The sequence below is a fragment of the Taudactylus pleione genome, unplaced genomic scaffold, assembly GCF_031769625.1.
Source record: "Taudactylus pleione unplaced genomic scaffold, aTauple2 ptg000155l, whole genome shotgun sequence".
Lineage (NCBI taxonomy): Eukaryota > Metazoa > Chordata > Amphibia > Anura > Myobatrachidae > Taudactylus > Taudactylus pleione.
Window position 1 is genome coordinate 7,642,152 of NW_028284557.1, and position 15,433 is coordinate 7,657,584.

The following is a 15,433-nucleotide window of genomic DNA, read 5'->3' on the forward strand; positions in this document are numbered from 1 at the left end:
CATCTACTGATTCAGGCCCCATATTTCCAGTAACTGAGCATAAAGACATAAAGATCCACAATCACGGAATGTATTTGGTATCCAATTTGAGAACCCACTCATCCTAGATCTCGTTTTAACTGCAACCATGAACTCTGCTTCATCTAGGCCCTTGACAATCCTATCCACAGCATCATGCAGACCTCTGCTCCATAATAAGACTCACTAAGCCTACAGTCCAATTGCTCCTCCACCTTGTCTGTCCACTTTCTATCTTTCACCAAGGTGCATCATGTCTCCATGTATTGCACATATTGCCCATTTTAACCTATGTAATGCACCCATGATTGCTGCCACGTCATAGTACTATCTTTGGTAGAATGGACAATACATGAAACTGATGATTCTGCGAGTACGAATAGTACGTATATTGTATCACCCTCAAGTGTAATCATACATCCATGTTTTGCTTATACCACCCATTGTACCATTGTAAACTATGTGGTACACCCACACCCAAGATGGCTGCCTTTCCTGGTACTTTCATGCCCACTATAAACCATTGCAGTGTGCCCAAGATGGGCGTCTCCTTAATTATATGGTTTCTTTCCTGCAATTGCAAACGCTTTGAGTCCTTTTGGAGAAAACGGCTATATAAATAATAATTGTAGTCTGACATCCCACAGAAATCGTACTACGTACCTTGTTACCCGATAGATTAGCAGAATATCGACACTCAAATTTAAATACACTGAATTTATAGAGAGTCTATACATTGTCCAAGTCATCTGCACAGTCCAGGCAACAATTGTCTTGTCTGAGCCAAAATAAGAATGCAGCCTATCCAACCACTAGGACGTAGTGACCTCACAGATGCAGCTCCATAAAGCCAATGCATTTGAGTAAATAAATAGTAGTTCAGCCACCCATCGTGCTGCCTCCGTTTTGGTAGGCAACTTGTGCAGTTTAAGTTTCAATGACTGGTCATGTATTTAAATAAAAGATGCCATTTTCTGTACTTTTCCATTAACCAATGTTCAAAAATATCCTGTCTTCTAAATAGTTAATAACTAAATCAGGTAAGGAACCTAAACTTAAAAATAGCGGCCTACATATTACAGACCATGAGAAACGCAAGTCCATTAGGCGATACCTCTGGCCATTTTGTGTAAAGGAACATACACCATCTTACCACCAGATGGCGCTCATTTCTATATATTTCACATACAAACCTTTTTTTTTTTTTTTTTTTTTTTACACATTAGAATAAATGTGGTTGTTGAAATCAGTGTAAAAATATCAGGGGTTCAAAATGTAAGGTTATCTAGAAATTTCATAGAACTGCCTGCATATAATGGTTGTTTCACACATTTTCAAATATACCAGAAGCCTTCCACCACTTCTGCTATTAAGATGGGCCTTAAACTATGAGCAGCTATAGTCCCTCATGCTGGATCAAAAATGTATGAGTTTAAAAACCTAAATTCCAGGAGTTGAATTAAATACTCTCTACAACCAGGGGCTCTTCTCCAGCAGACTTAAATAACAAAGATAACTTCAAGGAATTTAGTGGTCTCCAGGTCCAAAGCATTACTTACATAAAAAAAAAATGTAAACTGTATTTATGATATAGATAGATATGAGCTAGTTGAGTTCTGCAATGAGGAGTTGGAACAATTTCTGGTAGCCAAATACTTATTAAGACTGTGGGCTCAATTCAGATTTGGGAATAGAATAAGATATAGCAAATAACTATGCCCCTTGGTAAAACCATGTAGCACTGCAGGTGGGGCAAATGTAAAATGTGCAAAGAGATTTAGATTTGGGAGAGAGATGTGTCTAACTGCAGTGTAAAAACAGAGCGTTCCAGCATTTGTGGGCTACATGCAAAAGCAGACAGTATTTACACTGCATGCAAAGAAAATGTATGCATTTGCCCCCCTTGCAGTGCAACATGGTTTGTCCAGGTACTCTGTTACCTGGTATTTCTTACTCTCTTCCCAAATCTGAATAAGGCCCTGTGATAATTGCCCAAAGATCTAATGTTGCCATGTGTGGGGATTTCAAAACTATTTATCACTGTCCCGGAGCCAAGAAAGCTCTTCCAATAAGCAGCTGTCTTGGTGGAGGCTAAAAACTACACTTTCATCACTAACAACATCAGTAAAAGCTTACACTGCTAAGTGTTGTTCTAACAATAAAAACTATATGCAGGAAATTACATTTATATTGCGGTAAATACACCTGGCATGCTATATGCACTACAGTCAGTGGAACTTGTGTTATTCTGTTAGTTTGGTCCCAGGCAGTGAAATGATGTTACAATGAGTTACTACCACATTTAGTGGCTATATTGTTGTGGCTATACACTGGTCCCTAGTGAAGTCGAGAAGCTTCATTCTCTGGACTATTAGATAAAAAATACATACGTGCTCCAACCACGTCACTTTTAGTGCTCATTCTTCTCGCTGGCAAAGATGGGTTTGATGATTAGAGAGTGTGACAGAAGACTTAAGGTTGTCATAAAATATTTATATATTTAGCACAACTTCTGATATACACACAAATATTTACACAATGGTTTACACTGTATGACAGTAAATTATTTACAGATGTATATGTATATACATTGCTCTGCAGATTTTGACTCTCAGAAGTGTCCTATACCCCACCCTTCCTCAGAACAGTCCATACCAGTGGTATTTTGTGAGACTCTCCTCATGCCATCATCACTGTATTGGATATATAGTCTAGGGGCATTTTCCAACACCCATCTCTCTTGTGAGGTCATAACTGTGTGATCTAGCCTTCCACAGGAAGTGACAGTCTGTGATGTCATCACCAAAAGACCACTTATTTTAGTGCCCATGCTTCAGCAGTTCTACGGAGATACCATCACACTATCAGTGTGTGTCGACGCGGAATGACAGCAGTTTCTCGGAGTGCATGCTGTTTAGGGTTCGCAGGTCTGGCAGTCGCAGCAGTAGTTTGGTGAAACGGGAAGTGTCATTTGGACTGTTTTTAAAGATGAGAGAGCGAAGGGCACGTATGAGAGTCTCTTGCAGCTGCTCTACCAATGAAGCATTCTCCATCCCTGAACGGTCTGCAGAGAAGAAAGGAAGAAAGCATTAAAAAAATAAGTAGATATGATAGATAGATAGATAGATAGATAGATAGATAGATAGATAGATAGATAGATAGATAGATAGATAGATAGATATATCTATCTATCTATCTCTATGTATGCGATTTGAACATTAACTCTTGACACCAATCATTTATTTTACATATTCAGAGCATTACTGGTTACAGTTCTCCTGAACACAGTGATACCAAATAGCTGCAGTTCAAATAAAAGTCCCAGGGTGTAACATGGATTTATTCTGGTTTGCAGTTGTACTAACCATGGAAAACTTTTAGCAGTTATTTTTCAACATTAAAAAAAAAAAAAAGTAAGCAACCAATCACCTTTGAAAGTCATCATCAACCAGGCATTATGAATAATGCTGGGTTGGAAAGAAAAACTAAAGACTGTGACCTGTTTCATATGCACTTAGCATACTTAATGTGTCCCTAGCTAAACTAGCCCCCCCCCACCCAAGAAAATATAAAAATAATAGGAACCACAGTGACAGGTCCAAGCTTAGGCAACCGATTGTTCTGCCCATTCCAGAAAAAGAAATGTATAAAGAGGACCATAGAAACTATGTCATACGTCTGGATACAGCCTTTTCCTGTCCCGCTTCTCACCTGCAGATACAAGTACGAGCGCAGTGAAGATTCCCAGCTCCTCCTGGCTCAGGTTGAGAGATGCCAGTTTTTCACTAAAGTCAAACATCGAGCTAAGAAGCTCACCCATCCCCATGGCTTGGAGCTCTGGCAGAGAATATGTAGCTCCACTCAGAAAGCGGAGAGAACGTTCACGCACATCAAACAAGGAGGCAAATCGGACCATGAGAACCTGGAAAGAGATAAAGAGCGGGAATGTAAGACTGATGGAAATTAAAGAGAACGTAGCTATGGGAAATGCGGAAATGCAGCTCACCACTCACCTCAAATGTACCAGCCTTTAGCAGGGTGACTTGGTCTTGCTGAGTTAAGTCTTGGAAACCAGGAATGTGACGGGCAAATTCAACCACCTCTCGCACAGCTGGGGTAAAACTGAGAGAGAAATCTTCCCAAACCTCCTGTACAGAGCGAAGTTTTCCTCCACGGGGCAGAGCATTCATGGGACATGCCTGAAAAAAGTGGAACATGTATAATGAGCATTAAATCTTTGCTAATATACATTAGTACTGTCCCATATCTCCCTTCAACTATCTATACATGGACTCTAAATGTATACAACTTATACATAAGGTCAGAGAATCATCAGCTGCACTGTGTGAGCACAGTTGTATTAAACCTCAAATTGGAAGTTACCCTGTTGTGAATGCAACCAAGGCTGTAGCTGTGCACGTTGAGGAAGCGGGGCAACAGGTGCATTTTAAATCATGTTTATTGCACCTCAAGGCGTGATTTTCAGCTGGTGGTGTAGAAATGACCACTCAACAAAAAAAAGTTATCAATGGTTTCCATAAGAAATAATTTGCAAAAAAAAAACAGTACCTCTCGCATCAATCTCTTGACCACACTGTGTATTTACATGGCTTTACTATACAGAATCATTTGCATTCCTATTTGAAATGTTCTGCACATTTTCTGTGATATTAGATTGGCTTTATAAGCAAAAGATTTGAACTTTTGCAATGTTGCAAATTTCCAAAAGGATCCTGTAAATTAGTTGAATAGGTCTAACTACTGACTAAACACGTCCATTTTTATAGAAATGCATTTTAGTATCTAAAGACATATCTCTGAAAAATATGGGATAATATATGTTGCAGGTGCAATGCACAGCTCTTACCAGAAAGACACTGCGATTGCCTCTGGTTTCTCCATTGTCCTGTGTCCAACATTTTGATGGAGCGATGTCATGGTGCTCCCATGATGCTAACTTTCCGCTCACTTTTTCATGGGCGTAGACAAATATTTGTCGATGAGCCTGTGTCACTTGACCTATAACATCATCAACATGGTCTGGACTGGGAGAGCGAGGAGGCGTCAGTTGCTGTGGGTAGTGGGGATAGGCTTCTGGGATCGAAGGAGGTGAAGGGCAGGAGGTTGGACCCAAGTGGGGAGGAGTGGATGGTCGAAGTTGCTGCGGCTGAAGTGGAACAGGACTCCTTCTCCCAAAATGACCACCAGCAATGTGACTCATGGCACTGTGCATTTCTGCCAACATCCGTTGTTTTTCCCTCTTTGGGATGCGACCAAACCTCACAGCTAAAGAGAAGGAAATTAAAATTGTTAATAATAATATACAAGAAGTCTAAAAGAGTCAGACTGGGTAATATATAACAACCACACACTGGCACACTGAATCTTACCATCTCTAGACATGCCCACAGAAAGACACTTCCGAAAGCGACACTGCTGGCAACGGTTTCTGTTAATCCGCACTATGGAGCACGTCTCATTCTTCAGACACTTTTTGTATTGAATATTTTGCTGAATGCTGCGTCGGAAAAAACCCTGAAAAATAAAATGCACATGTGTCAGGTTAGTCCAGTGATGGCTGCTATATCTGCACCACTCCAACGACAGAAACACAGAAAAACTCACACCTTCTATAGGAGCAGAATTACTGGAACACAGTATAGTCAAAGTCCTCACTGAACAATAACCCTACCCTGAGGCATGCAATACGGACTTCACACATCACAACTATGGCCATGAGCTTATGAAAACCATGCCAGTTGCAATGTCAAACAAGCCTTGAAACCAGCTACATCTAATAAGACAAAGACCAGGTGGCCTGAACCTGAACATCACTCACACAAGAATGAAACAACCAAAAGAAGACCAAACACAAACTTGAAGCAAGTGTGTAACAGACTAACTATAGCAGGCATCCTTCTGTACAATAGCTGCTGTAATTTTTGTTGCCTTGCAACAACAAATAGGGTAATATATAAATTAGTGCCAGATAATACAGGACAACAACTCTTGACCTAGTATGAATGCAGAGTAGTTATAAGGCAATTCATTATATGGTGCAGGGCTATGGTGCACACACACAGTCAGATTTTTCTTCAGATCTGAACGATAACTATTTTAAAAATCGTTCAATCCTTCATATCTGAAGGCCCCCATACATCAGCAATCTGAAAACCACAATTGATCAATTTGAAGATTTATTACCCGATCTTAGGATTTCCCAATCTAGCAATCTGCGCCCATACACTACAGATCTGTTTCAGTGATTTGCAGATCGATTGCAGCAAACACAGATCTGCCAATCTTGAAAGGCCCATTATTTTACTAGTTACAGTCTGCAAACCTGCTGATCATGTCCATACACTAGCAATCTACAGCCCCAATTGATCTGTGAAATCCAACATGTTGGACAATCTGATTAAACAATTCCAATCACTTTTTGGTTGCAATCTGTGATCTGGGAAGCCCAAACATTGCAATTTTTATACACAATCAATTGCAAATTGCAGGATTGCCAATGTATGGGGGCCTTGACATGTGTTCAACGATGAACGATGCGCGTTCCCGTTTGTCAGATAACGATATCTGACATCTGTGTTTGCAGTCAGTCAGTTTTGGATGATTTCCATTCATTTTAATATAGTCAAAAATCGTTCAGTCGTTTGCAAATCGTTCATCTGACCATGTGTATGCACCATTAAACTTGTGTAAACACATTTTGGTTCTATGAGGAGATGCTATATCTGCACTGGCTGGGAGAATGCGAATGTCAACGCATCGTGTACAGGGGACAGGAAGACCTACAGTTACTTTATATCCCAGACAACACGACTATTTTTCTGGTTATCAGATAACACTGGGAGTTTCCCAGAAACCCCAGCCTCGTGTCATTATCTAGGAACCATTCACACAGTAGGTCAATCCAACATTCTGATTTTGAGTCCCACTCACCTTGCAGCCCTCACAGGCGTGTACACCATAATGAAATCCAGAGGCTACATCACCACAGACTTTACATAACAGCACCATTCCATTCAGCTCTAAAAAAAAAAGAGAGAAAACCATGCTTAATATCAGCCTGAAATTATTTTTAAAGCATGTTAGACTTAAGATATCAGTGCTTAATGCAGTTTCCCAACCTCTGCCATTACAGTCCATGTTTTAAGGATATCCATACTTGACCACAGGTGAATAAATTAGTACCTCAGTCAATCTGATTTAACCATCTAGACTCAAGCATGTATATCCTTAAAACCTGAACTGTAATGGCACAGTTTGAGAAACTCTGGCTTAGTGTAATAGTTTCCATGTTAGTGATTGCTGTGCCCTCTTAGAATCTACACACGTGTCGTGAGCACAGGTTTATTAAAGCAATGACCAGCTCTCCAGGGAAATGGAGTCATACCGTCGTATAAATCCCTCATAAAAGGACAATAGAGGTTCGCCTCTATATTAAAGCCAAAAATTCATCCCGTAATTACGGAAGGTGTATTTAGACCTTGCTACATACTTACTTGTGATATTGCTGGATGTTTTGCTTGGGGATACACGGCTGCCATCATCCAGTGCCACATGAAGCCCTCCTGGAGAGGATGCCAGGCCATATGATGAACGAGGAGAAGTCTCCCCTCCTGAGCAGGAGGAGCTGGCACTATAAGAGTGGGAAGGGGAGGGAGGCAGGTATGACTGATAATGAGGAGCTCCACCTTGAGGGCTGCCAGTTGAGCATTCACTGTACAGAGAGACAGGGCTGGTCCGATTGGGGGAAGAGCCACTAGAGCCGACATAACTTATAACTCCACCTGGAGAGAAAGAGGGAACAACGGGATTAAGGAAATTGAAATAACAATAAAAAAATTTGTAGTTTATATATTTTCTACACACACAATAAATAAAAATACAGTCTACGTGCCTCAGTGTTTGGTTCTTAGTGAACTTAGAAATGCATTTTTTATGAATGGTTATTCAGACCCTAAAATGGCTGCCTTCTCTGCCTAGGAAACTGGGGCATTTTAAAACCTGTATCATCATAGCTGAAATATAGTCCTGTTATGGATAATATTAGAAGTAACAGGCCAGGAAACAATGTTGCCATTATCCAGGTTATTTCAAAATTATCTAGTAACACTTGGACAAACTTGGAACAGCACATAGGAATTTTCAGCATGACGTTAACCTCAGAATCAATGCAGAAAAAAAACAATTTTAATAAAAATGTATTACAGTAACTATGTACTGCCAATACCTCAAGTGCCTACAATGTACAGATTCTGACATTAAATGCAACCTATACATTACTTATGCTCTATTTTATATGGAACATACAAAGAAGCTGCAGGAACCCTCATTCTTCAAGATATTGAGAGGATTAAAACCACTTTCCGCAAGATACCCAGTGTTATGGCTAATAAAAGGTTAATGTCTGGCATAAGGTGGAGCGTGTGGGACTCTGCACTGCAGGCACCGTTTGGCATTCTGGGTAATACATGCAGAGATTAAAGTATAATCAAAAGGAAGTCCCTTCCACCCGCATATCAGGAACTCACCCTGCTAATGGTTTGTTCAAAGGGTAGGTTGTAGTCTTAAACAGATACACACACACACAGAATGGGAGTGGGTGTTATATGAAACAAAGTAATTTTGAACACATATACATACATATACACACACACGCACATATTAAAATCACCTAAATCTTAAATGTGAAAGGGCAACCATGTGGTCATAGGTGGTAAAGCCACTGATGATGTCGCAGCAGACATTCCTGGAATACGTAGTATTCCCTCGATGCAATAAAGTAAACAGGAAGCAATCAATCTGCAACTTTCACACAAGTCATAATGATGATGACACTGCAGTCTGACTGGTTCCCATATCAACACAAAGACAGTTGGGCTCATTTACAAAAACATTGCATGTAGGTGAAAATTTGCATGAACCCATAACGTCTCAGGGCCCGATTCAGCAAGGAACGCTATTCTGCTTATACGCACGCAACTGCATTGCTAATATCAGCGGTGCTATTTATATGTTTACATAAGGACGCCCACTTCTCCTTACTCACATCCGTATACTATGGCAACACAATCGGTAACATCGGACCCCTGCGCAGATAAGGAAGCCCAGACCTCACTCAGGAATTGCTAACTTCTGTGCACGCTATGAGAACTCAGGAGGAGTCAGGTAAAGCAGTGGATAATTAATGCACACCCATGCAACAGTGTTGAAATGCACTGGCACGTCTGCGTTCGCCCAACCACCCCCCGTCACCACCCACAAATGGCACTTCCTGTCAATCACTCTGCGATGGGTCTGCATCCCTCTGTAGACGCAATTCCCATGGCAACTGCTAGTTCAAGCACTGCGATGCATATGCATTCGAATTGAGAATTAATCGACCGATTGCGTGCGTATACGCAACTGCGTTCCTTGCTGAATCAAGCCCTCAGACTCTTGTTTTCTTAAGGTGCCCACACACATACCGATATTTTACCCGAACTGGCCGATTCCGACACATTGGAACGATAGATCGTATAAAATATGCCAAAATCGTGAGGAAATAGTCAGTCCACGATCACGATGCGAGTCCCCGTTGGTCGCACATCGCATCGTCAGATCTGCCGTGCAGTAGGGCAGATCTGACAATCTAGGATTCAATACACAGTGAAAAGTCTGCATGCAGGAGAGATCGTTTGAAGATTGGACACCAAATTGTGTGCAGAGCTGCCGGGGAGAGTTTCAAGGGGAATCGTACACAAATCGTACACATTGGCTGATCGTGTGCAGATCGCCATGTGTGTGGGCACCTTTAGGGGAAGATTCAATTCAGGGCAAGGGAATGTTGCACACACTGAGCAAAAAGTTTTCTCCCTGGAAATTCCACATTATAATAAGAGCACTGGAGTTTTCAACAGAACCTCGCATAGTCTAGCTTGCATTAGGCAGATAAAAGCTTATTGCTGTGGTTCAGTGAAAAAGTTAGCGCTAAATGCAAATGAGGCCATTACTCCACCTACAGTTTGCACACACTGGGGGACACTTATGGTGACATGCAGAATTCAATGCCTATTAATTTATTATAAGCACTGCTCTAATGAATTTCCATTGCTTTAAACTTTTAGAAATTTGTTGCCAAATGCCAGTAGCATCTGCATTGCTCCTTTTACCTGCTCTTATAGCATACATCAAATGCACCTTGATAAGAAGGGAATCTTCACTAAACACCGGTTTATGCAAAGCTGGGTACACACCAAGCGATGTGTACTGGTACAATACCTCGGGTACACATTACAACGAGGTACTGAACGATGGAACGATCCCTCGTTCCGTCCTTCATTACCCGCAACGGGGCCACAAACGATATCGTCCGGCTGGACGTGCAGCACAGTCGACCGGACAATACTGCATGCGACCGTGGGAGCGCGCATATTGGCCGAAACACACTGAGCGATGCGGCAGACATGTTGTTCCGAATCAGCTGGAAACGACATCATATGCTGAACCGTCTCAGTGTATACCCAGCTTTAGTCTATAATTGCTTTCAGTGACATATGGTATATCTAATATAAAAACCTGACCTGTTACCTACACATAACGATTCAGCCATTTTGTGTGCAGATGTATGACATGTATGAAAACATTGCCAACCAATTCCCTTATAGTAATATCACCCCCCACATTAGTCATTCTGCATCTATCCAATAATCACTCTCACAACATTTCTACTGCCAAAATAAGTCTTAAAAAGTAACAAGAAAAAAAAAAAAGTTAATAAAATTAACATAATAGCTTTGCTATGCCAGGCACATGATTATGAATGATAAATACAGCACTGGCTAGGATGTAGTCAAGGACATGGAAACCCAACTGAAGTCTCCAATAAATCAGATATTTACTAAAAAATTCTAGTAAGAAGCAACAGAATGGTAATGGGAGCCTTCCCAATGTTCACACACATTCCTTTAGAATGTAAGCTCTTACGAGCAGGGCCCTCTACCCTCTTGAGCTTCTCCCTGTTTTACTTTCATCTACTTCTTACTCACCACTAGGGCACCTAACAGTTGGTTGCTTATGTGGGTGTTATTATTATTATTATCAGCATTTATATGGCGCCACAAGTGTTCCGCAGCGCCTTACAAAGTACAAAAACAAATTGTATACAAGTGACTTAAAGAACAATACAATACAGGACATGGATAATATATATTGCTACATTAGTGACCATATCACCCAGATAAGCAACAGAGCATAAGCAACCAAGTGTTAGGTGCCCTAGTGGTGAGTAAGAAGTAGATGACACTATAGTAAGGAGAAGCACAAGAGGGTAGATGGCCCTGCTCGTGAGAGCTTACATTCTAAAAAATGGTCGCTAATGTAGCAATCTATATTATCCATGTCCTTGTCCTGTATTCTATTGTATTGTACTGTAAGTCACTGGTCACCTATTTGTTTTTGTACTTTGTAAAGGCGGGTATCCACTACCAGATATACAAACGAGAGCACGATTACGACATTGCAATCGTGCTCTCGTTTGTATATCTAGTGATGTGCCTAGACTGAACGTTCACTCGTTCAGTCCAGGCACATCCATCATCCTCACACATGCTGAACCTGAAGGGATCGTCAGGTTGACCAGCATGTACGGGCGATGATAGATGTCGGAAGCGCCCAGCGTGCGTCTGCATTGCCGGTTGCTTCCGACCAAAGCATGCGCGATTTGCAAGTGATTGCACGTTAATGATGTCGTTATCGTGCAACAGCTTGCTAAAATCGCCTAGTGGATAGCCCCCTTAAGGTGCTGCGGAACACTTGTGGCACCATATATAATAATAATAATAATAATAATAATAATAATAATAGATATGAAATACACAAAAATAGAAATAGGTGTTCAAATTTGATATATTTTAGAAGTGAGAGAATGTGTATGTGCCGTTCTGGATTTGTACACAGACTAAAAACGTATAAAGTTTCTAAACCCCAACACCCCCTTCTTCTCCCCTATCATTACATTTAGTATATCACTGGCAACAGTGCTGTCTAGCTGCTATCCGCTGCATACGCTTCATGTTCTTACAGAGGCATTATTCCCTTTCTGTATATACACTCTACCAACAAAAACCCCACATTATCACATACATTTATTTCTACCTTCACCAGATCCTTATCAACAAACTTCCAATTCTAGCAGCCCTAATGCTGACATGCTCCCTTTCTCACCTGTCCCTTCCTCATCCCCCACTCCTGAATCTTCCCAGGTTATATAAACTGTGTCCAGCCACATGTAATGAATACTCACTGACCTCAGGTTACTCGTCCCCTCCTGCCTCACGCACCCACTCCACGTGTTCTCACTGCACATGTTCCCCCCTGCACATGCACTCCTGAGTCACACCTACCCACTGAGCCTGCGGCCAATCTCGCTGTCCTAATGACACATTTCTCCTCCTATTACAAATGGCACCACCCTGCAAAGCTTTAACCTCTCTGTTGCCAGTATAGGTTTCACACAAGTCGCTGAATTTGCCAGATCAGCCATTTAAATACAACCATGCAAGGGTCAGAAATATATTAGCTGTTATCTATTCTCATGCTGGGCAAAAAAATCTCTTCATTTACACTTTTATAAGGGCTAAAATTGTTAGGTTAAAAAATAAAATAGTATCAATAAATACTACAGTACAAAGCCTGTTTTTATCATAATGCAAATCTAGCCCACAACAGGCATAAGACTGCATGATCTCAGCAAATGTGGAGCTACAAGTTACACACCGAATCCCACAAAATCTAAAAAGCTACACTTTGCCTGAGGCCCTCTACAGTTTTCTAGCTGATTTGAAACTACAAGTCCCAGCATGCTTTGGCTGTTCATACCTATAGTAGCAGAGCAACGGGACAGCAGCCTACTTCTGATTAGTAACTATATTTACCTACTACAAAAGAACAAAGCAGAAAGATCTGGAAAAAAAAAAACCCACAACAAACATGTGCCCCTGCTCTACAGGCACGGAAGACAAATTACATGGTGTCTCATGTCACTTATTATGAAAGGGGTTTTAAAATAGACACTAGACAGACAGTGGCACAGAATCCTGTCCCAGACCCAGCAGTGGGCGTGTCCTGGAAGCCAGTAACCTCACCATGGAAGGGGCGTGGCTACAGCTGTCTAATCATGGCTCAGACTAGAGAAGCAGGAATGAAAACACTGTGCACATGGCTAGGGCGGGAGAACACGTGAAGTTACTGGGAGGAGGATCTGGCTCACACACAGCTCGGGTGACCTACTTTTCTCATTCCATGTGACTGCAAGCTCTGCAGGCCAGGGTTCCCTGCCCTCCCATTCAGGTTTTCCTTTTATACATACACGCAGCAGAATGACTTATAAATATACAACATGCAAAGTTGAAAATATTTATAATTTAATCATATTAATAAAACAAATAAAAATAAAAAAAAAGGTAGAGGTTACAGAAATAAAATACATATGCCAGCCTAGCATGACATGTACTAAAGAACACAGTCGTAATTTAGTAACTAGAAATGGTAACTTCAGTGGGAGATTATAACTTATGTGCTTAGATGCCAGTGTCCCTCGATTTACAAGATTTAGCTAAATAATGATCTACTGAAAAATTTCATCACTGTCCCTTTCCACATCCTACATGCTGGATGGAAGGAACACCAAACAGGAAATCTTAGGGACCGTTGCTGCATTATAATGAATACAGATGAAAACAGAAATGTAACATGTCAGACCAAAGACCTGCCCCATTCTACCAAGGGACTCAATGATCGTAGTGCCACTGCCTACCCCCCAAACCCCTCTCACCTGTGTTATTACTGCAATCCAGAGTGGCCATGGCTGAAATTCCGGTATCATTCACAGCAAGACGTCTAATATTACACTGCAGTCCTGGTGTCCTTTATATACCCCCTGGGTGCAGCGATCCACTGTAGTAATTCCTTTTACATAGGGAATTTATAGCAAATTGTGTCAGCGGCTGCTGCATTGGTGAAACGAAAAATATATGTGCTGTTCTAATCTAGATGCTCCTTTGGGAAGAAATAAAATGCGAGCTGCGCCTTACAGAGCTGATGGACCTGATGCCCTCTGCAAGGCACTGTCCGCACTCAGCGTTACAGAAATGACAATTATGACGGGGCTGCAGCCAGCCGAGAATAATGAGCTAAACTGGATTTCGGTAGAATATTTGAAGATCCACCAAATATAAAATGCCAGTGCACCCGAGACGGGATCTGCAGCCACTCTGATAGTACTGTCCTTACAGGCGTTCGATGATCTGTAAAATGGGCTGCGGAGTCTAATGCACCCTTATTGGAATGCTGCTCACTCTGCAGTATCTCCTGTCAAAACACGAGCAGTGCTGCAGCTATCCAGACTGTGCCCCGAGAGGAGAGCTCGGCAATACACGTCCTGTCTCTCCACCCTCCTTGCTCTGCAATGTTCCCCCTCACACGCCTCCTGCCTGATTTTACAGACAGATTGACTCTGCGCACACTGCAGCACTGCGCTTGCGCACAAGCGGCTGTCCCTCCGGGAACGGCACGCGGCACTGAAGCAAGGACCACGTGACTCCTGGGAGAGCCTCGTGCCCCAGTGACACACTTTCTACAGCAGTCTCGCAATGCGCATGCGCGGTTAGGTCTGCGGCCAGGGAAGTCCACTGGGCTTTTTTTTTTCACTAAACTTTCTTGACAGTTACAGTGAAGAAGCAATGACATACTTGTGTATATCATTAGCCACTACTATGTATCAGGCATGCAATGCCCTGCGGATGGTCTCATAAAGAAAGTTACAAGATTACTATACATTATGTGCTTGCATTCAACACACCTCTGTAGACCTACCATGCACTTATGGATGGACTTGATTACAGGGGTACACTATTCAGCAAACTACTTCTTTGTTTCTACACACACTTGCAGATTAATCCTTTATGGGGAGGATTAAAAAAAAGAATAGCAGCATACATTTATGCTATTGTACATTTATATATATGTTACATTTTTATATCTTATTGATACATACATATTTATTTGGACATTTTAGAGTGCTTAGAAGGACTTGTCTTCTAGTAAAATAATAAATAAAGTTTTCTTAATGGAAAACTAATGTTCAAACTATTGGGTGAAAACACTGCAGGGCTATATACTTTGTAGTGTACTATTAATAGAACAAATACTGCTGCAAAATTGTTGCATATCCACAATTAAATCAGAGCTTCCTAGTCTTTTTCAGTAAAAACTCAGAAACTCATTTTATATTAGGTCTTTATTAATAACAAACCTTTTAGTTCAGTTTTTTTATGAATAATGTAGTTTTGTAGATTACTGTCCCCTATTAAATATGTTTATTATTGTTAAAAATGTACTAATAGAACATTGGTGATTTGTG

The 15,433-nt window shown here is 41.2% G+C and overlaps 1 protein-coding gene across 2 annotated transcripts; it reads right to left on the reverse strand.

Annotated features, from left to right (window-relative positions):
- Nucleotides 1-2,495: 2,495 nt before the first annotated feature.
- Nucleotides 2,496-14,603, reverse strand: NR1D1 (nuclear receptor subfamily 1 group D member 1). 2 transcript variants are annotated; one of them, XM_088474735.1, is made up of 8 exons: nt 13,847-14,603; nt 7,533-7,820; nt 6,970-7,058; nt 5,409-5,553; nt 4,886-5,304; nt 4,032-4,217; nt 3,730-3,940; nt 2,496-3,082 (listed from the first exon to the last, which is right to left on the reverse strand). In XM_088474735.1, exons 1-8 carry the CDS (start codon nt 13,875-13,877, stop codon nt 2,883-2,885), a joined length of 1,569 nt encoding a protein of 522 aa, XP_088330861.1. In that variant the 5' UTR covers nt 13,878-14,603; the 3' UTR covers nt 2,496-2,882. The 2 variants fall into 2 exon arrangements, with proteins under 2 accessions (XP_088330861.1, XP_088330862.1); XM_088474736.1 differs by lacking the exon at nt 13,847-14,603 and adding an exon at nt 12,238-12,286.
- Between the last annotated feature and the right edge of the window lie 830 nt (nt 14,604-15,433).